General features: G+C 50.2%; 1 protein-coding gene across 1 annotated transcript in view; it reads left to right on the plus strand.

The window, feature by feature from the left end:
• The window catches only part of LOC144732108 (uncharacterized), a 365,998-nt gene that overhangs the window by 198,346 nt on the left and 144,767 nt on the right, over positions 1-22,885 (plus strand). Inside the window, exon 6 of the mRNA XM_078613382.1 lies at positions 19,139-19,454. Within this exon, the coding sequence (XP_078469508.1) occupies positions 19,139-19,454 (316 nt within the window). The remainder of the gene's footprint in view (positions 1-19,138; positions 19,455-22,885) is intronic.

The raw sequence follows: 22,885 nt of genomic DNA on the forward strand, positions 1-22,885 counted from the left end.
ATCGCGTTGGCACGAAAATTTACTCCGGCGTTGGCGGCGGGGAACATTGGCCAATTTTTGTGACATTTTGACAAACAGGCAAATTTTACCATTTCGCGTATATTTTATGCCTGTCAGATTGTGGATTCTTGCAGCGAAAATGATTAAGTAAAATATCTGTGTATTATAGTGGTTACACAAATACATTTACGGTATATGCGTTTGTGATGGAACTATGCATATATTTATGGAATAATATGGATTATTAATCTTTTGGCATGTACACTGAATCACTTGTTTAAGAATAAACTTTTTTTTAATCAAAACTCGCTCAAGCAAGCATTAGCGAGCCACTCATCTCCTTTGTACAGCCCTGAACCTCTGGTGGAAATTCCACATTTCCACGTGCAAGGCTAAGTCCTTCTAACACAGGCCGCGATGATGGTGCCGAAGACATAATATTGTCAAGACAATCTTGATTTGAAGCTTTCGTGACTGCAGGAATTCATACTCTTTGGTTCTTTCGGTAAAGTCACGTAGATGGAAAAATAACTAATAGATCACGACGTTTCGATAGCAACACAAGCCATCTTCTTCAAGTGGAAACAATACAGCAGGCGGACTGCTGAGTTGTTTCACCTGAAGACGATGGCTTATGTTGCTATCGAAACGTCGTGATCTATTAGTTATTTCTCCATCTACGTGACTTTACCGAAAGAACCAAAGAGTATTGTCAAATCAGTTTTGGACTCGGCACCTAGTTTCACAGGCGCGCGCATAAAACAAACGCGCACAAAGGCGCACGCACACACATGCCCGCATGCACACGCTCGCACACACGCACACACACACGCACCCACACTCGCGAGCGTGTGAGCTGCTGCCAACAACTGCCACTCGTGCCCATCCGTAAGCCGCCAATTTGTTGTTTGCATTCATTTATCCTTTACAAATGTTAAATTGTGATGCAAATCGGTCCCCGTTTCGACGAATGCGGATTTTTTTTATTTTTGGGGAAAGTGGCCCTTCCTCCTCCCCCCCCCCTCCGTATGCCTCCGGGCACCGCTGCGCCGTAGCGGGACAGTGGTCGGGCCGCTCGCCACGCGGATCCCATCGCTGAGAGCGCCGCGTCGTGCCGTGTTTAATGTCCTAAAGTGGATGGGTGGGGGGGCGGCGGCGGCTGTGGGGGGCGGTCGGGCTTAATGTCCCTTCTTTGAAGGACGGATGTCTTTCGCGGTTGCTTGGCGATTGGATGCTGAGCCGGTTGACCGCCCGCGTCCTCCCTCCCTCCCCCACCACACCCCCCACCCCGAACCCGGCTCAAACACCACAAGCGCACACTGCAATTCAGAGGTCACAACCGGGTACCCGATACCCGTACCCTACCCGATACCCTGCTACCCGTACCCGGCCGGGTACAGGTACCCGTTTGCGACCCTGGTGCGGCCGGGTACAGGTAGGCCGTGAGTCACTGGTGAGTAACCGTTTGTCACTCATTTCCCAACGTCTTGTCTCTTCTCACAATTCAAGTTCCTAGAATCAACCCACCCGCGCCTGCAACATGGCTTCATCCCAGAGATCGCAATCGGGTACCCGTACCCTACCCGATACCCGGCCGGGTACGGGTAGCCGGGTATCGGGTAGGGTACGGGTACCCGTTTTCGACCCTGGTGCGGCCGGGTATGGGTAAGGAATCAAAACCCGTTTGCGACCTCTGCGCTGCATCAAGACGAGCAACGCACCGATTCAACAACACTGGTCAACACACTTTTTCCGGCATAAGGTATTCCAACGGTTGTAATGTAATTTTGGGGTGCCGATTCCAAATCTGGCATCACTTTTTAAATCCTTTATATTAAGTTTGCGTGCTTGCTTGCTTGCTTGCGTGCTTGCTTGCTTGCTTAGGACCGTGCAAATCTTTCGGTCGTTTTTTAACCCACTTCCCGTGATCCAATCGAGCTGACATTTTCCACACAGACTCGTTGTGCCAGACAATTATTGTTCGTGAAAAAAAATTCCCAAAATTTTACACTGTTTAGGGAAAACAAATTAAATATTGAATTACCAATTGCTTAATACTGGCAGACAATCATCTGACCCATAGGTGGCAGCCATCTCAAGCCAGAGGACGAGAAGACTCTAGCCGCCACGCATATAAAGGATTTATAGTGAAAAACTTTGTTTTTACGGGTTTACTTGTTGTCTATCATGTCAGGTTTTTGAGATATCAAATATTGCATTTTCAATAAAAACTGCAGAAGAAAAATATTAAATAAATGTGGATATCTACATAAAATTATATTATAAACACACTATCCTAAAAATACAGCATCATATTTTAACACTAAAGCAGTCACTGACTCGCAACAACTTGCAATCATAAGTGACAGAGTTAATTTTGGGTAAAATCAATGAAAATGGGGTATGCCGATAGCATAAAAATGAGATGTGATAGAGCAAATCTGAGATCATATTTGGAATCAGCACCCTGAAATTAGTCTAAAACAGCTGCAAAAGTCCAGGCCAGAATAAAATGTTTTTTTTTTGTTGACCAGTGCAATCGTTCTCATTTTAGCTCCTTTTGCTCGAAGGTAGAGGCGAAGGTGCGGCCCCGCAATCGCTTTGCTCACTCCACTGCTGCTGGAGAGGCCTCCACTGGAGGGAGCTCTAGAGGGGGCTCTGCAGAGCCTCGTTAAAGAGGGATTTGGCGAGATGTTAACTATCTCGCCTGGTGTGCAGGAGGTCGTTGGTTCGATCCCGATCCTGCGGTGTCTCTGCCCGTGGTCGTGTGCATTCTTATTTAGAATCAACATCACACGTTCAGAGTATTTGGCTGCTGGTAATGTCCACGTGATAAGCCACTTCGTTAACTTATCATTTGTGGCCAGGTCGCTTTGGAAAACGAGCTGCATAGCTCGGTCGGCCTTACCTGGTAAAATAAAAAATAGTCCAGTTAAGTTTCGATTTGGCCTCCGAATCCACACTCGCCAGGCTTCTTCGAAGAGGTCGCAGTACCCACGCTTTACCCCACCACACCGCGACCTGCCGATCGATTGACTGCGGTGAGCCCATCAATACTTCCGTTGGGGGATAGACGCGCGCCGCTCTTTCCACCGCTGCTTCCGGGAGATCAAGTCGAACCCGGCGATCTGCGGACTGCAAGTCCACGGCACGAAGCAGTGTTGTGCAGAGGTCGCAAACGGGTTTTGATTCTTTACCCGTACCCGGCCGCACCAGGGTCGCAAATGGGTACTCGTACCAGGCCGGGTACGGGTACCCGTTCCCTACCCGTACCCTACCCGAAATGAGTGACAAACGGTTACTCACCAGTGACTCACGGCCTACCCGTACCCGTACCCGGCCGCACCAGGGTCGCAAACGGCTACCCGTACCCGGCCGGGTACGGGTAGCCGGGTATCGGGTAGGGTACGGGTATTGGGTAGGGTACGGGTATCGGGTACCCGGTTGCGACCTCTGGTGTTGTGCCGTGCCGTGGCAGCATCTCGTTTTGACGGCAGGGCGTTGCAATCTGAGAGGCACCCGGCTCTTATTTCGCAGATTCATACCGTCACGATGTTAGGGTTTTTAGCTGCGTGGATTACAACAAAAATGCTTGCCACGTGTCTGTCTCGTGACGTGCATGTAGCTGTCACAAATTGACCAAGCTTACATTTGCAGATCGGTACACTGTTGCCGGGCAAGTGTTTGTGGCGCATTGGTTGGGTGTATGGCTCAGTGGGCCTTACCTGGTGAAATGAAAGCAAAACAGTTCAGTTTAGTTTCTAGTTTCGTGAGCAGTTTTAACATCGTCACGTCGAGGTCGGCAGTCGAGGCAAGTGGACGGCCCCCAAGAGTAGAACTCCCGCTGTGAATATCTGGCGCTTTGATTCCTGACTACGACTCACATCAGTGGCGAGTGATGGGTAAAGTAGTCCTGGGTCGGCCCCCCGCCTCACAGCAACCCGCCCCCCTCTTTGTGTGGGAGGCATTCGTCCAGCCGTTGATTGAGTGGTTGACCCTGTGAATACTTTGAGGTCAAGGACAAGTACTGGCCGTGAGCTTTTGTTACCCTTACACACGTTACGTGTGCTTTTAACAAACGATGCCGGCACAGCTAATCCGACTTGGATTGGAATCACGCGTTGGGTTTGTTTTTTTCCGGATTTTTTTTTTTACGAACGACGTTCAAAATGAAAGGAAGTTTCTTTTGCGCGATGCAAAATTGTTGGTTTTAAAGACTTAGATTGGCGTAATCCGGTGGAGGGAAAAAAAATATATTTCTGTTTGAGATTTGTGCCTTCAATGAGATGACATTAATTCTAGTGAGTTTTTTTTTTACCCCAGAAACCCTCCCCACACACCCCCTCCCCGCCTCCCCCCACTCTCCCTTCCCCACCTCGCCCCCACGAAGTGGATTTCGTGCTGAAACCCGCCGGATTTGCGGTGCTCTCGCTCTCTCGTGCGCCTGTCTGACGAATTAAAATCGCAGACGCGGCGATGAAAGCTTTCGGTTGCACAGCGGAGGGACCGCGTGCATTGCGAAAGGTCAGGGTGCTGCCCTGGAATTGCTCGCCCGCGCCAACGGCCGTAGAAATGGCCTCGACTGGAGGCATTTGACCTCCACTCTTCCACGCTGACCAGGCATCTGGAAAAGAGGTGGAAGTACCGACACTTTTCCCTCGCCGTATGCGACCTACCGATTGACTGGCTGCGGTGAGCCTACGTCCACCGTTGCCTTGGACGGAGGCGACTGGTGGAGAATTCAAGAAACTTGGCCTATTGTTTCAATTGTCAAGCCGCGAGGTCAAATCGAACCGACGGCCTCTGGATCGCAATTCGAATGTGCTGGGAATCACACCACTGTTGGCAGTATCCCGTGCGTTTATGTATGTTCATTACAATTTTTTGTTATACACATAAAAACACTTCACGTACAAAATCTCCATGTTCATCAGATTCGCTCGTCCGCGAACATTCCTTGCGGAGCACCGTTAATCGTCTACTTTGTGGCGAATGCTTACGCACACGTGGCTATCTGGCTTCATTTATTAATTCTGCACTGCTAGAGTGGAGTAGGGGCATGTGACGTTACACTTGCAGGTGACGTTCGCCTCTCGCCACGGTGATTCAATGACTCATCTCGCAGTGCAACAATGGATTCTTGAATCTATCTGTGGTTTTTTTTATATCTGGGTAACTCCTGGTTTTTTTTCTTTCACATGCCAAGCACTCGTTTGGAGGAATTATCCCAACATATTTCATCATCGTCGTTGTCATTGTCATCAGTCTTGGTCATTCCACTGCTGGATGAAGTCCCCTCCCCAAGCTGTTTACAAACCTCACGATTAGTCAAACGTCGCTCCTCGTTGCAGAGAATTTTGAGACTTGGCGAGGCTTTCCTTGGCAGCTAGAGAGCATTATTACTCTAAGCCCAACGTGCGTAACGTATCACTAACAACACGGTGGCATGAAAAGGAAACTTTTTATGAAGGCAATGTTTCAGGGCATTATCTCTTCATCTTCGTAGAGCATATAATGCATTTAATACTGGGTGGGATTATTTCCTGAAATGTTGCCCGTCATATATTGGTTTTCTTTTAAGACCATAGGGTTGTTATTGACACGCAACGTGTTGGCTTTTTTGGCAATTTGCTTGTGTGCCACTGTCAATGCACCATCACCCAATAATTGCCATTATTTCGAAATGTTCTAGTTTTGTACGCAGCAATTCTGTTCTCATTTTCGTGAGATGAAGAATGTGTTTGTATAAGCATAGTAACCATTTTCCAAAATGGACTTGCTTCCCTGTGACTATCAATAACTTCTTGGCTTACAGTTGATTCTTGATTTTAACTGTCTGTAATTGTGTATAATCTGTCATGCGTGGCTTATTATAAATTTGCATTTTCACTGGGTCTTAAATGCATTATATTAAGAAAACAAATTAAAGGACCTACGCATGTTTATCTTGTTCGTGGGTGGGAAAATATTTTGTGCTCTCAGAAGTACGAAATAAGTTTTTACATTTCCTTCCAATTTTCCGTATAACTATTTTTGGAAAGAACGACACTTGCTTGAAATTTGAATACATACGTATAATCTTCTATGAAGCTATTTAAAAAATTGAGTTAACAACATTCACACGTGCGGTAGCCAGACTTTTATGTGTTGGCACCGTGATAGTCACGAAAATAATAATTTGGCAATTAAATTGTGCCTTAATTGGGCCATTGAAATGTGGCAGTTTAAATAAATAAAAATACGTGTGATAAAGACACGCGTGGAGCCAAACGGCCAAACGTATAGCGGTGGCTTTTCGTTCCTTGGGTAAGCAGAAATTGCCACACACCTCAGCGGGTCCATGCATCCCAGCCCTTGCAAACAATGTGGCATTGCCGCTGTGAATTATTTGAACCACATGGTGTGTGTACGTGTGTGTGTGGTGTGTGCGGAGGTTACGGGCCCCCTCCAAGTATTTCACCTCATTTCCAGCAGGTAATTTCTTTTCTCTCACCCGTCAGCCCCGTACTTAGTGGCTCGAAATGACACTCATCCATTATTGTCTGCGAGCGAGCAGATTAATAGCGGGCGGCCCGCGCCGCGAGAGGGAAGTACTGGGGAGTAGACGGAATACGTGGACTGAGAAGCTAAACGTCGGGCCCCTTTTAAAACTCGTTTATTCCACATCACCGCGGTGGCTGTGGTGGTGGCTGCGTTGGTGATGGTGGTTGGTGTTGGCCGCACGGCCGCATTATTAGAAAGCGTTTACGCATTTCGTTTGTTGGGGAATTGTGTGCGTGTAGGGGTGCGCGCGAGTGTGTGTGTGTGTGTGCGCGCGTGCGTTCGAGGTGCTGTCGCGTAATAGGTGTGTGCTGCGAACCCGGTGACCCGAGTTTAATTCCCACTCAGTGACGAATATACGAACCGGTACTGGGCCTCCAATGGGTCGACTCGGTCTTAAATTACGACATGGGTACGGCGTGTAACACGTCAGCACTGGGGAAACAGGCGGCCGAGCGTGGTGCTGGCCACCCACCCCTTGTGTGTGCCCTGCCGAACTTAAGAGGTGCTCGCTAAGACCGCCTGCCCCCAACAGTCTGTTCAAGGCTACATGGGGGATCATTATCTTTTTCCGCGCGTGCGTGTGTGTGTATTCTTTTTCGAAACTGAATCGGGCGGAATAAAACATTCCTGCAGTAATGAGATTCGATTACGGGTTGAGAGGCCGGGCCCGAGCGCGTTGAGAAGCCGCCGTGATTTCTGCCCCGAGTGCCGAGGCACTAGGAGACCCTATTCATTCATTGATCCCCCGGTATCATAGCAGTTCGCGTTAGGCACCTGGAATTCATTGCCCTTCAACCCGTTATTTTATTTAGAAGCGGTGCGATCCGCCGTAGCAAGAAAAGAGAAAAACGCGCGATCCCCTCCGGAGGTCACGATGGGCTTAGACATCGGTAAAGGTATAAAAGCAACGACAAAAAATTCCCCCCAAAAAAGAAAGAAGTGCCCTTACTTGTAAACACGGCACTTTCCTAAAAAAAAAAGTCATAAAAATGTAACTTACAGCTCTTCGCTCGGCATATTTACGATCGTAACTGTTTCAGTTTTTTATTCAATAAAAACAGACAGTGCCGATAATTTAGCCGCTTTCTGTCCCGCTCTCTGTGTGTGTGTGTGGCGACGACGGCACAACTGTGGGGCTGGCGGGAAGATTAACGCGATTGGTTTCAGACACTGGCCGAGTAATGAGCCTGAGGAAGCGGCGGTGCCTTGGGTCATGGGCGGAGTTTAACTCTTGGCTTCCTAAGTGACCCCAAAAAAGCCATCGCCTGAATTCACCTGAAATAAGAATATAAGCCGTCTCAAGCTACGAGCAAACAGCTCTGTTTTATTTATTATAAATCGATTACTTGTGCGTTTTGTAAGCAAGGTGGAGCTGCGCTGTTCACCTGGTGAGCCGAGTTCGATTCCCGACCGCGGCTAGCATCGATTGCGAGTGATATCAGAACGGGATGCTGGCCCTCTCCCTCCCCCTTCGCAAACCAGCACTGACCAGCGTGGTGAAGTATGGTAACGAAGATCCCCCGATGACCGACATTGCCGTGGGCAGGCCTTCGTCCGTTGATGGACTGAGGATGGCTGGAATTATTTATGTGCTGTTCCGGTTTGCAAGGTTGGCGTTTGTTTATCGCGAAGGTTCGTCAACACTTGTGGGTGTCGGGGAAGCACTGCGATCGTGGGATTGTGCGACCGTGTTGATATTTTACCGTGGGGCTTTCATTAATCTGCAGTCAGACTGAGAGACGGGACGACAGCGGCGCCTAGGACAGATGAACCGTAATCTTGAAGACAGTTTTCCTCCGGAAATTAATGGACCGGGGCAGATTATGTTACGAGACATCCATCCTCTGCATACACAGACAATGGTACTTCTCCGTCAACTGAAGTTACAAAAAATAAATTAATATTTTCACATTTAGACAGACGTACAGTATATATATATAAAAAATATTTCTTGGGTCTTTTTAAAATTTTTATCACCCGCTAATGTTTTGCGGTTGTGTTGTCGGTGTCGTGTGGCGTGTGACACGCCACTTGACAAAACAATCCATTCGGAAATCTCCCGGAGCGGTTCATCCCATGTGGAAGAACGGCAGTGGAAGCAACTCTTCAGAGGGCTTGAAACGAAAATCAGAATGATAATAACGGCAACTGCTAAATAGTGCGCTAACTTTGCAAGCCCAGTCCTCCAAGCGGTCATTTACACTCTGTTGGTTCTCATACTTTCCGTTGTACTCTGGCACGACATTTGTGTGTCATATGATAATGAAACTGATATTTTTAATTCTCAGAACTGTAATTTAGCCAAAGAAGTGCACACTCATATATGACGTGAAGGGTAATATTATGGGGGTTTTTTAATTGTGTGCAGTCATTGGTGGCCAAGTTGAGTACGTCAAACCCATTCACGGTTCAGTTTCAGGTGACTTCATAATAAAGGTTTTTGGGTTAGATCACGTCAATACAAATGTGTCATTAACCCACCACCACCCGACACAGCCAATTAGTAAGGTTTGTCACGTAAACAAAATGTTCGAGTTTCAGCACGCTGGTGTGTTGGAGAGTAAACCCACAATATTTTCCATTTGAATACTACGTTTCGCTGGTGATTACTACTCTCCAACACAGCGGTGTGCTGAAGTAGTAACCAATTGGCACGTTTTGTTTACGTGATAACCCTTACTAATTGGCTGTGTCGGGTAGTGGTGGTTTAACGACACATTTATATTTACGTGATCTAACCCGTAAAACTTTTATTATGAATATTATTGATAGCGAAAGCCTACTACGTGTTAAAATCATAGGTAACTGGCCCGCATTCAAAATCATGATCTCAGCGGTGCGACCTCAGCAATCTGAGCTCCGAGCCACCTGGCCGCGTTGATTTCTCGCATTGAAGATACAACTCAAAGGGGGAAAAAAACACACGCACAAACAGACACTTATTTAATTTCTTGCCGTTCTGTCGGTCCGCCAGGGTGACCTGTGTTTATAAATGCGAGAGCGGGTGTGCGCGGGCGCTTGGCACTTGGGGCGTGCACCGCTCGTAAAAAAAAAGATGCCGATCGTCGTGAAGATTCACGGTAATGCCGTCGCACACGCCCAGATTTTCACGGGACTATCGGTCAATTATCGCCAGCCTCCGCGGCCCCACGAGAGAGATTTGCATCTCGGCAGGGCGCTAATTGCGATGTTAACATGTTAATATTACGCGGCTTAGTGGGCTCTCCGATGGGCTTAGTTCCATTGCAGCGCGCGATAGCTTTTTTGCTGGCAGTGGTTGGCGGCGGGAGACAACCGCGGACGCATTGTTCACGTGGCCCTCTCCGTGTAAATTCAGACGTTTTCAGAGATGACTGCGAGGATTGTGATTCCCGATCAGGCCTTCGTGAACGAACCCCCCGCTGCTTTTGGTAATGAGCACGGTGTCGCGGTTGTGGCGTTGGCGGCGGTGGTCGTGGCTCTTGTTTCGTTTTATTAAAGGGACTGTTGGTGGTAATGGATGACCTCTGAACTTTTGACTCCCGTTGGAAATCCATCATGTTCGGCCCGTAGCGGTAAGCGTTGGATTAGGGCTTGTGGTGCCACTTTGGTTGGGATACACTGACGAGGGTGGTTAACACACCCATGATTCATCATCAGCAGCAGCCACGGTCAATCCACTGCTGGATGAATATCTGCCAAATTCACCGGTCTTGTGATGTAACGATGCACTTTGCACATTCCTTGCTACTCAAACCCTCTTCCAAGACGTCTGGCCGGCGTGGCAGAGTAGGCCAAACATCCACTTGGTCGGGGCTCTCGATAACTCCTCTCTTGTGGAGAGGCCCCTTCTGTCAGCAGTGGCGTGGGCACGGCAATTGCAGGGGGCCACGACTTGACCTTTCACCCCTTACTTGCTGCAATGAGGCGTGTGCTCTTTTCATTAAGGATGTTCACGTGAGCAATTTAAGGCTCTCATCCGCTGATGAATGATCACAGTTGCGCAATCCTCTTATCCTTTCCCATTTGGGCTCCGTGGAGCTCCGCACTTCCGGGTGTATATTTTTTCTCGTTTTTCTTTTTTTTTCTCCCCTCCCCCTTCTTCGTTTCCAATTCCCTATCGCGCTCTCATTACCGGTTATTTAAAGACATCAAAGTCCTTTAAGCAGCCCCAAAACCCACGCGCTCTTGCGCCGAGAGGAATCTCGCTGACCGCAACGCGCTTCCCTGTGAACGAGCGCCGCGAGCTTCTCTGCGATTTTTCCAGGAAGGGGCCAAGGTTTGGGGGGGGGGGGGGGGACGGCGGGGGAGGTGGTGGAGTGTGGGGGGGTTGGTGAGGTGGGGGGTCAAGAACAGGGTTCATTTAATAGAGCAGAAAAAAATGTGGGATTGGTGGCTTCTAACGGCAAGAAATTGTGATGCCGTGCCTCTTGGCTGATAGAAGCGCGGTGGGTGTTTATTTTTTTTCTCCCGGTTGATTTGTCGCGACAAAAAAACCGCGAGGGTCAACGGCAAACACGTGACACACACACACATCTACGTAGACGCACCCTCTGAATATTACCGCATATATGCATTGACCCTTTTACTCTCGCCACGTTGACTTACAGGCACGGGTGGAATTGCGAGCTCCGTGACTCTAAGTGCGCGCGACGCTAATAGAATTCGTAATGTTTCTGGCGATGCGGCGCCCGGGTTTTATCGTCACCGGTTGTAGCTGTGAGTCGTCATCTTCGTCGTTATCAGCCGACGACGGACGCTTCACTCGTAGCTGCTCCGCGCGTTGTTCGGCACGACGTCCGACGTTTCGCTCACTTCCTGGAACAAAAAAAATAATCTCCCACCACGTGGAATTCCGGTCCCCTTGAAAGCAGCTCCCCAGCACTTGGATGTTTCGAATCGCGCCGGATGACACGTGGCAACAACCATAGTTAACACATTTGAGTGATGCAAGCAAAACCACGGACACCTCGGGCAGTGGTAATGAACACCAGGACTTCCAGCTGTAGGGTATTTTTATTCCACCAGCAGCAGCAGCAGCAACAACACTGCTCCAGCAATGAACGCCCTGGATAGGAAGGTCTTTCCTATAGCTCGATGCCCTCAAATGCGTGCCGGGTGTCATCGCCCAGCTGCCTGATAGAGACCGCTTCGTTGTCTTGAACGAAGCTTCCCATTCGACCAGTCCACCAAGAAGTCACCCCCCCCCACACACCCCATGTTTATAATGCAGAGGAGGAGAACGCATTGAGAGCTCCACCCCCCCGATTGAAAGCGACACCATTGGCGGTGATAAGCAAAGGAAGGGATTTGCAGAAATTCACAAGTGAAAGCCGAATACAAAGTGTGATTGCCATCGCGAGATTCAACGCAAGATATCGCGATTCACTATTGGTTTCGTGTCAATAAAATGTATGTCGTAGACCCCTCCTCTACCCGACAGGTGATAAATAAAGTTGTCACGTGACTCAAACGTGCCACTTTATTACCGCTTCAGCAACAGTAGGGTTGTGTGCACGTATGTTGAACTTGTTTTGTGCTGCCGTACGTAGCCAACCGTGCTAATCGGAGGTGCTGTTCTAAAGAAATTAGATCAGCGAGCTATCGTGGAGGGTAGGCGCACATGGGTCTACGTCTGTACGGTGTGCATCCGTAATGTCGCGGCACCGTGAACTAGCCCCGCATCGTAGGTCCAAAACGCGACTGGAGGATTCATGATGAACGTTTATCGGGTTAGATCGCGTGAACGTAAATGTGTCCGTAAAGACACCCACACCCGACACGGCCAATCAGGAAGGGTTTGTCACGCGAACAGAACGTGGCAATTCGTTACTGCTATAGCGCTGGAGAGCAAACGCGCGACGACGTTTGTTTGAAAAAGTTGAGCACTTCGACGTTTCGGCCCGGTCATTGCAACCACAGCGTTCATATCAGGCTGGAGGAGTTCTGCGTCTCGCACGCCATCACGGTGCGACTCTCCCGCGACCGTCCGTGAGTTTTGCGTGCGCGGGAGGTTTCTGCGCGAGCGTCTCGCGTGCGCGTTTTCGTGGAGGCTTTTTTTTACAAATCGCATTATTGTTTTTATATATTTATTTTTACGCGTTTTTTTTCTCTTTTTTTACTCGAGATTGCGCGAGCCGTGACACGCGCATCACGGAAAAGACGGAGTGTATAAGGGCACGGCGGAATGGTCGATAAAAACAATGCGAAACTGAATTATTTTCTTCATTTCACATTTCTGGGCGCTGTGTCCACGCTTTAATAAACAGTGGGGTGGGGGTGGGGGGGGGGCACGGGGACGCAAGTGGAACCCCCATCATTTGAGAGGCGCCCGTGATGTATCGTGGGATTGCTAAATGGTAGAGGAGGAGGCGTGTGATGGATGCAGGGTCGGCGGCGAGCGGCAAAACACGGAGGGACCGCTGCCTCGTTTGATTTAGGGGGAGGTGCGCGAGGAATTCAACCCCCCTCGCGGGGCTCCGTCGTCTCGGGAGATATCTGCGTCGGCGGCGTCGCCGTGTGGCGGCGCGTGATCAACGCGAAGGGAACGATTCCGCGTCGCCACGACGTTTTTCTTTTTTCTTCGGCCGAGGCAGCGCTTGAGAACGTCTGTCCGCCTTCGCCGCTGCCAAAGTCACGGCTCGTTGAGAGAAAAAAATGGATTCCCCCTCGTGGGAGAAATGTCGACCGCCCTCCCCACGATGCGCTGCCGCGCGGCACGCAAACCTCGTGGATATCTGTGACTTGTGAAAAATATAGCAAGATTTAAACGTGATACCACTGAGCGATGAGATCGTGAGGAAGACGACAGCTCTTGCTAAAGGTGCAGTCCTGCAACTGCTTGCTGGCGGAAGGGCCTCCACTAGAGGGAGCCCTCTCTGCTAGGCGGTATATTGGCCTACTCTTCCACGCTAGCCGCACGTCTCGGAAGGGGTGGGAGTTACCCACACTTTGCCCCACCGCGCACGACCTGCCGATCGATTGACAACGATAGTCGGATGGAAATGTTTTATTTTATTGGAAATGCTTCACGAGGAAAGCTGCGAGTTGAAACGCCTCGATTTTGTTTTACTTTGCAAGGTTGCCCGGAGCAATTGACGGATGCGGAAAATAAAAATCAGCAATCTCAATACTCCTACAAAAGGAAAATCGCAGAATAAGACGTGCACACAAAAATGACCTCGAAAATTGTCAGCTTCCTGACGTAGTAAAATATACTGACAAATTGTCCAAAGATGCTCATATAGGCTGACAGTAAAATGTTTTGCAGCTTTGCTTTGTTGTGGATGTCAGCAGGCAAGTTGTTCCACGCACATGCATCGCTGTCGATTAAGTATCTTAGCGATTCTGCGTCGGCAGCGGTGCATGAGCTCAAATAACAAGAACTCCACGCCGCTATTCGTCAATAAGACTGTGGCCCCTCTAAGAAAAGAATGGCTACATATAAATTATACTGGTAGAAACCTCGTGGTTACACTAGCCCACAGGGGATTATTGTGTCCGTCCGTCGTGCATCCAAAAATGGGAGGGACGGGGCTGGGTGGAAAGGGGAGGGTGGGGAGGGGCTGGGTGGGGAGGGTGGGGCTGGGTGGGGGGTGGGAGGGGTGGGGCTGGGTGGGGAGGGGCTGGTCACCCCGTGGTGCCCTTATAAACCTCAACGTTTAACCTACACACACCGGCTTGTGCCCACCCTCACAGTCGGCCATATTTGCAGAATACACCACGCCACCGTTGACCCTGACCATTGACCGAGCAACCCAACGTTCCTACCAGCTCCCTCCGCAGGAATGTGTTTTATATAAACAAATAAGTGACGTTTCAGGCATTGGCCCTTACCCAAAGCAGAGAGATCAGCAACTGCGGGCCGGTATTTGTTGACGAATGTCGAGTCTCAGTTGATGAATCAAGAATCAGAATATTTGTTTACACTGGAGGAATCCGATGAGCAATGAAGCTCTTTTTTTCACAGATGTCCAATAACTGTGGTCCAGCCCCCCCCCCCCCCCCCCCCAGATGGAAGCCTCGTTCCCTTGATCCGACGACGATGCGAATTCTATCAATTTCAACTCCGTGCAACCCGGCCCTTCGTCGTTATCGGTCACTGGCGAATCCACTGCTGGATGAAGGCCTAGCAAAGGCGCCGCCATCTCTCGCGGCCCCACGATGTAGCCAGTCCGCCCGATCCACCGGCACACGAACCGATTTCATCGCTCCATCTCCCCGGCGGAGAAGAATTCTCAGACGCGGAGCTCGACTGTCGGTTACCATAAATGGTCTACGACGACGGATTTTGCCTTCTGTTTTACAAGAGTTAGCCGTCGCGTTTTCTGATTTCTGACACGATGTTTTAGCCCGTGATCACAAGCCAAGCTCTTCTATATATCCGGGTTCTTAGCCCGACAATAATTGACTGTCTGCGTTGGTCTTTTTTTTCACTTCCTGCCGCGCGATGCCGCCACAGTTGACAGTGTTGGCACTCAATTGCTTTCTCAAAAAGAAATCCGCGTTGGCGCGACAACGGACGAGGCAGAGGTTCAGTTGAAGATCTTAATTCGCCACGCTGGCATGAATGTTTTTTTTTCCCTTTCTGTTTCGTGCGCCACATTACTGAGTGCTGAATAACCCTGGACGCGCCATTTCCATCCGATCAGTACCTCGGAGACTCAAAGGCCACTCCCTCCACCTTAGGTTGCAATACCAAGCGTTGTATTCTTGGACTTTGACGTGCACAAGACATAGCAGTACAGCAATGGATTCTTGAATCCATCTGTGTGGGGCTTTTAGTGCCACTGCCTAGTACTGCGTGAATGGCTTTTGTTAGGTACTCCGGTTTGATGGCGCACGCAAGTGAACCAGCACCGTGGAGGTGAGGGTTGGTGGAACACTGGGTTGTTGTTAGAAGGCGGTACGGCAAAATGTGGACTCCACCGGTTCCATCCGTGTGAGATAGAGTGTTTCCCCCTCGCACACGTGGCTGGTTTCCTCCCGCGTGTAAACACTCACTAATTGGCCGACACATATGTAGAGGACCGCAGAACTTGGGCAATTGGCTGCGTAGCGCCGGCTCACCGCGTGGCTGCCTTCGCCGCTTGCCTGCGGTCGCTCCTCCGCCGCTCCTCGCGAGTCGTCCAGAGCGAGCCGATACCCCGCCGAGCGACGCCGTGACAAGCTTGAAATTAAGATTATCGTCGTTGTTGTTGTTGTGAATGGTCACACGGCCTTGCGTGACCTCGCCGGAGCGCGAGTGTTGCGCTTGGTGGGTTAGTCGGAGCTCACGACGGCGACGACGGTGGCGGGACACCCTGTGTTCGTCTCTTGTCTTGTCACATCTTGTCACATCCACACTCCCACTTGTTGCACCCCCAGCGCCGCCAGTCCCCCACGGCAGCTGCACACTCGCAGGCGCTCGCTCGCGCGCTCTTCCGCGTGACATTTTGCGTGTTATTGTTTCGCCGTGAGATTGTTATAACGAGGAGGAGGGAGACATTTGGAATGGATTTCTTCCCCCGTCCCCCCCCCGTCGCTTCTCGAGGGGCTTCCTGCCGAGAGGACGTGAAAGTGGCAGCTCGTCCGTTGTGAAGGCGCCGTAACGACGTCGGTCCAACGTTGGGGGGGCAGGGGGGCCCAGCGTGGCTTAGGAGGTTGATGAGGAGACAGCGGGTGGAGGTGGTGGGGGGTGGTGGGGGTGGTGGGGAGAGGTGGGGGTGGTGGGGGGAGGTGTGGGGAAGTGGGGGGATGTGTTGGGGGGGGGGGAACCCAACCCAACCCAACCGAAATGCACAGAGAACACTTCTCACGCACAACTTATTCGCCCGTGCATTTTTACGTTTATTTTAGCGCTTCGCCGTTATCATCATCGTTGTTTATTATCGTTGTTGTTGTTACTCCTTTCTCCCTGTCTGTGTTGTGTGGTGTCGTCAGCGAGCGATGCACAGCGTGCGCCTTCGGAGTGGAAAATCACTTTAATCTTTGGTTCTTTCGGTAAAGTCACGTAGGTATAAGATAAATTAGATCACGACGTTTCGGGTGCAACACAAGCGTCCGTCATCAGGTGGGACAACCACAGCAATTGTTTCTTGCTGTGGTTGTCCCACCTGATTTAATGTATTTTATTTTATACCTGCGTGACTTTACCGAAAGAACCAAAGAGTATGGATCCCTGCAGTCACGAAAGCTTCAAATCTAGATTGAAAATCACTTTGCCGGCTGTTTTTCTTTTGAGTTCCGCACTGTGCCATGAGCGCACCTCACCGCTTCACGTTTGCGCCGGTGAACTTTAGATCCGCGATCCCGAGTGAATTTTAAACGCGTGATATTATTTTGAAAAAAAATAAAAAGGTTGAACCGCGTTTAAGATTTGATCCCTCCCCAGCGATGTGATTTGTTGTAGCGATTCAGGGTCACGGTTTGATTCGATATTCGATTCTGTTTGGTCACGTTTTTGCCACTTCATTTGTATTGGGTGTGTTCGTTGGGTTTTTTCTTTAATTCGCGTCATCTGGTCCAACACCAATGGAGACTAGGCTCTAAAGAAAGCTGTCTCAGGTGTGGAACAATCAACTTCAAGGACAGTGCATATCATTATCATCATCAGAGTTGTTTATTTTTGTTTGCATTTTGACTTCTTGTGTTGAGGTTATTGCAAACATGATGCCTTGTATAAAGGTGTCAGATTTTGTATCAGTTAAAAGGGTAAAAACCTATTACTATAATTCAAGGTTGTTGAGCACAGGGACCAAAGATGCAAAACGCCAGGAAGAAACGGTGCCGTGAAAGTTGTCGTAGATAAGCGTGAATTCGTTTTTCTTCAATGTAAGCAAGGTTATTGTGGGACCATGCGAGTGGGATTGCAGAGTGTAGCGGAGTGAGTGAAGAGGCAGAAAGAGCTGTGGTTTGAACTGCAGGGGGGGTGGTGAGTGAGTGTGTAAGTGGGTGCGTGAGTAGGTAGGTAGGTGAGTGAATTAGTGGGTAGTTGGATGAGTGAGCGTGTGTGTGGGTGGGTAGGTGGGTGTGAGGAATGGTGTCGCAGTGGTTAGCGCACTGCGCTATAAACCCGGTCACCTGAGTTAAATTCCCGCTCACAGCCAACAACACTGACGATTATATTAACCGGTTCTGGGCCTCCCCTGGGTCGACTCAGCCTCAAATGAGTACCTGGTGCTGTAGTAAACTAAACAGTTTTTATTTTACCAGGTAAGGCCTACTGAGCTATTTAGCTCTTTTTCAGAAGCGGCCTGGCCACAAATGATAGCTCAATGAAGTGGCTTATCATGCAGAAATTTGTCATATGGACATTTATAGCAGCCAAGTGTGGAGGGAAAAATTGGAGGATCCGGAGAAAAATCCACACGACCACGGGGAGAGAGACACAGCAGGCGTCAGGGTCGGGATCGAACCCACGACCTCCTGTATACTAGGCGAGGTAGTTAACATCTCCTAGCCACCATGGGTGGTGAGATGTTAACCTGGTGAGTATGTGGTGTGACCTACGGTGTAATGGTTGAACGCAGGTGTGCGTGAGATGAATCGGTCAGTGTCTGGTAGTCCGACTGCTCAGCAGGAGTGGAGGAATCCACGAGCGAAGCTCACAGGAGCAGAAACCACGGCAGCAGTAGTGACAGAAGAGTGATCCAGAGGCGCCGGACCCCCCGGTGAGCGAGTGGCTCAACTGAATTAGTGAACGCTGTAGATCCTCAATCCAGTTGACTCTTCTACGGTGACATTATAATTGTCTTATTTCTTATAATTACTTATTTAACGTTTTTTTTTGCGACTAATAAATAAGTGCTTTCATTATCAACGAAGGAGCTACGCGTTACGCCGCGCGTAATGAAAGCTGCCGTGTTGTTTGTACCGCCCATGCTTTACCTTACCAGGTGGTGGCCCATTGAGATAAATTATCTGTTTTAAATGTTTAATTGAGGCTAATGGTGCAAACCAGGATGCTGCAAATGGGACGTAAATAAAATGTAAATCGATACAAACGAGTAGCTACACATGTAGTCATAACAATCGAGGAGGAGAAGAGTAATGAATCCTTTTGCAAATCTACTGCTGGATAAATTCCTCGTTTTGCCGGCTCATACTTCACCACGCTGGCCGGCGCGGGTTGATGAACGGAACGGGGGGGGGGGAGGCTAGGCCCCCGTTAGGACACCGCTCCCCGCTGCTGCTGTTACCCACGTCGCCAGGAATTCATCGCAAGGTTGCCGTGCTCCCCAGCCCCTCAAGGGTTCACAGTTAATCGACTACCTGCGGTGAACCCAATCACACTGCTGGGTGGGCAGAGGCGTCGGAGGGGGTGGAAAGAAACTTGCCCCCGTTGTTTTACATTTTCGTGCTGGGAGACCGTTGTTGTGGCAGCAGCGCGTCTGTACGTGTACTTACGGTGAACTTTTTTCGCACCGTACGTAGCCAACCGTGCTAACCGGAGGTACAGGGGAAGGCCAAGAAACCGAACACAAAGAGCAGTTCTGAAGAAACGAGCGTTCAATTTAGAACGAGTTTTCAATCGAGCATCCCTTGCGTTGCGCGTGTGTGCGGTGCGATTGTTTTTTTTTTCGAGTCGTTCCAACGAATCCGCCGGACATGGTCTCCCGCCATCCCTGTCCCGCAGGTCCCACGGCGGAAGGTCCGTGGATGGCGGAACGTCCGCGGCGGTGGCGTCACCGGGAACCGGGATTCCCCCGCGTCCCACGGGCGGCCCCCACTCGCGATCGCCGGCGCCCCCGGGAGAGACGGCTGCTCGCGACGGCTCGGCGGGCCCCACGTGGAGGAGCGACCGCGGCGACGGAGACCGCTTCTTCTCCTCCAACGCCAACGCCGCCGGCATCACCGGCGCTGGACTGGACCCCGCGTTCCTGCGCCACCTCGTGCAGGACTGCACCGGCATGAAGACGCTGCTGCTCAAGCTGAAGCGAGCACTCCAGGAGGTGAGGTCGGAGTCGGGGGTGGGGAGTGGGCGGAAGCGGGCGAGTGTGGTTGAGTTGGGCAAGCGGTGAGTTGGTGAGTGGATGAGCAGCGAGCGAGCGGGCGGGCGGGCGGATGAGTGAGCGAGTCAGCATATGCGGGAAATAATGTGTTTCTTTCACGTTCCGTGTTGAGAGGGGGGGTGTTGTAGTGGTCGTCACGGTGGGGAGTAGCGGCACGGCAGTTAGCACGTTGCGCTACGAACCCGGCAGCCCGAGCTCAATTCCTGCTACAGCCAACACCGGTGACGATTATCCGAACGGGTCCTGGGCCCTTTTTGCCACTCTTTCTGGAAGGGCCTTCACTACAGGGAACTCAGGAGAGAACATCTAGAGGGAATTTGGCCTACTCCTTCGCTGGACGGACGTGTCGGAAGGAGGGTTTGAGTAGCCATGCATTACCCCACCACACGCGGCGTGCTTAGCAAACTATCTGTGTGGTGTACCCACCTTTACTTCTGGGCAAGACGTTGATGATTGCCACGCCAGGCGTTCCAATATGACCGACACCCTATAGGTCGTAAGTTCAGTATACTGACCGTTACACTACATCAGCATTCATAGGATCAATAAACCAGGTGTTAAGAGGAAATAATTGGCAATGAAGACGAGGAGATATTTGGGGGGAATCAGAATATGAGCGAGGCGTGCTGCGGTTCAGTTGCGCATCTCAGGTGAGCTCGTGCAATTCAAGAGCGCGCGGCACTCCATATGCTCCGTAGTCTCCAGCTGTGCCCTTGCTTTAATCCGAGCGACATAAAAGCGGCCGCAAATGCAAACGCCGTAGCCTTTGGGGCCATTTCCGACGATGAAAAACGTTCCCCACCCCCCCCCCCCAGCTCTGTCGAAGGCGACCGGAGTGGAATTGACATCCGCACCTGGCGCTGCGAAGCTCGGGATGAAAACAATTTTGTCGCGTTCCATCTCGCAATCGGTGGAGAACGCAACCTGTGACCCGTCAAGAACCTGGCAGCTATGCAGGGGTTGGGGCCTTGACAGTACCTGGCGGCACGCGTGGGTGACCGCCATGCATGCCAGGTTGTTATAGGTGGCTTCGGAGCTAGGTGCATAGTCAGCGGGGGGAGAGTGCAACAAAATAAATTGTTGTACTGTACTATACCCCCCCCCAGGAGTGGATTGACAGAAAGGTTTACCTCGTTGTGCGTGCCGACTGAAGGCTCCCAAGCACTCGAGTTGACGGCGCTGAGGGGCTGGGGTCGAACCTGGGTTCCAGCCGCCCGAGATTAAATTTGGGGTCCAGTGTCATGAGTCAATAGTCCGTGCCCAGTCGCTGATGAATGTCCAAAAAAATCACGAGATGGAATAGTCACGTTTAATTACGATTGTACATATCGTTGGCTCGATTGGGGCTAATGTTTTGTTCCGTTTGTTCGTTAGTGAACATGTTGTTTGAGCCATGCATCATAGCAGGAAGTACGCACTGATTACACATTTCTTCTGCAGGCCACATTGGCATGCTTCTTTTCATTATGTTCGACATGTATTGTGTAATGTTGCGCCGAACTGGGGAGGACACCATAACACAAAGCGGGGCTCCTTGCCTGCAACATTGGTAGTTAAAACTAAACGAATATTTTTTTGTTATTTACCAGGTAAGGCCCATTGAGCTATTTATAGCTCTTTTTCATAAGCAAGAAGCGATAAGCCACTTCTCGACGAGAAGTGGCTTATCGCGTGGAAATGTATCGCAGCCAAATACTCGAAACACATGTGTCTAAATGTGGAAGGAAGGACCTGGAAAAACATCCACGTGATCACCACGGGGAGAACATGCCAACTCCAAACATGCAGGCGTCAGGGTTGGGATCAAACCCACGACCTCCTGTATATCAGGCGAGGTAATTAATATCCTGCCACCGTTACGCCCAGCATTGATTCAATGTCACCAGAATGTGTTCAAGCGAGCCCAACTCTGCCCGTCTGGAATCAACGCTGCTGAAATAATGCACTTCCCAGAAGGCCATGCGCCTGATCGGTTGTGTAAGAAATATTTATTTTATTGTTTGTATGGAGAGACGGATATGCGAAGGAGACATTGTTTTGTGTGTCGTTATATTTGTTGTCAAAGACATGTCAATAATGACCACCAGTTAATATTTTTACACAACAAAGAGACCAACACTGGGACCAGTTTGTCCGCGCGACAGTCTGCTGTTTGGAAAACACGCAACCTCCTCATCATCGTGATGATGACGGTGAAACAACCTCGTGCCGGAAACCCAGGTTCCCGCTGGTGTCCAACAGAGACTCGCCGATAATTTGTTGTTGTGTCACCGAAATTAAATCGGTCGCCTTGCCGACAGCGAGCCGCTTGTACGCACGCTGCGGGGGTGCGGGGGGCACGGGGGGGGGGGGGGGGGGAGGACCGGGAGGGGAGGCACGTATGTGCAGATGCACGCACGCCGGCTGGCAACGCGCCCGCCACGCCAATGATTCGTACTTTTGGTATTGCCGCCACTGTTATAGCGCGAGGTCGTCGCGTTATGGGATTTCTCACGTGCACTGCAGAGCAGACGGCATGGGCCTAATCAGTACCCTTAGGGCATAAGTTCATAAGTGCATGCATGCCTTACGAACCCTGCATCGCGCACTTTCAGATACGCTAATGTGCCTGGAGCTATGCACTTTTAAATGCAGATTGAAAACTCACTTCTTTAGAACTGATTTTTGTGTTTAGTTTCTCATCCTTTCCCCGCACCTCCGATTAGCACGGTTGGCTATGTACGATGTGGAAGAAGTTCTACTTTCAACCAAATACAATTATCCCTTATCTTCACCTGTAATTGCATTGGGCATACTGTATACACGTGTCTCTTAACATATGAGTACAATAGTCACCCGATATCAGTTGAATGTTTCTGCAACTTAATATTGCGATTGTAATTATAGTCTGTCTCAAAATAATCTGCCCGAGCCAACTTAAGCTACCGCAAATTCATTGTCTCAAGTTGTACAATGTTTTTATCCTTTTCACGCGACAGTAATCTTTTGCACTTTTTCCTTCTTGCTGCTGTGCTTTGCTCGAGCAAAGTTACTCTGACAAATGAGACTCCCCCTGGTCTCCTGTCGAATTTACACCCGGTTAAATAGAAATGCGCGTGTGAAACCCGAAGCGAGGACGCATCTGTGTTTAGTAAGGCAAGCTGCTTATCGTTGCGTACGAACTTAGTGAATGCCAACTGGCATGGTACCTGCCCTGCCGTGCAAGCTGCGGCAGCCACGTTGGCAGCTGCAGCTGCAGCAGCGTCAGCAATTGGATAATGGTTTTTGTTCAGGGCCGAAGGCAAGGTGACACAAACTAGAATCCTCTTTTCCACCTTCGTGCTGGCCAAAACCGGGGATGGTGCATTCTCTGAAATGGAGCGTGGACGATG

Source organism: Lampetra planeri, chromosome 41 (genome assembly GCF_965212315.1).
Source record: "Lampetra planeri chromosome 41, kcLamPlan1.2.h2, whole genome shotgun sequence".
NCBI classification, from domain to species: Eukaryota; Metazoa; Chordata; class Hyperoartia; order Petromyzontiformes; family Petromyzontidae; genus Lampetra; species Lampetra planeri.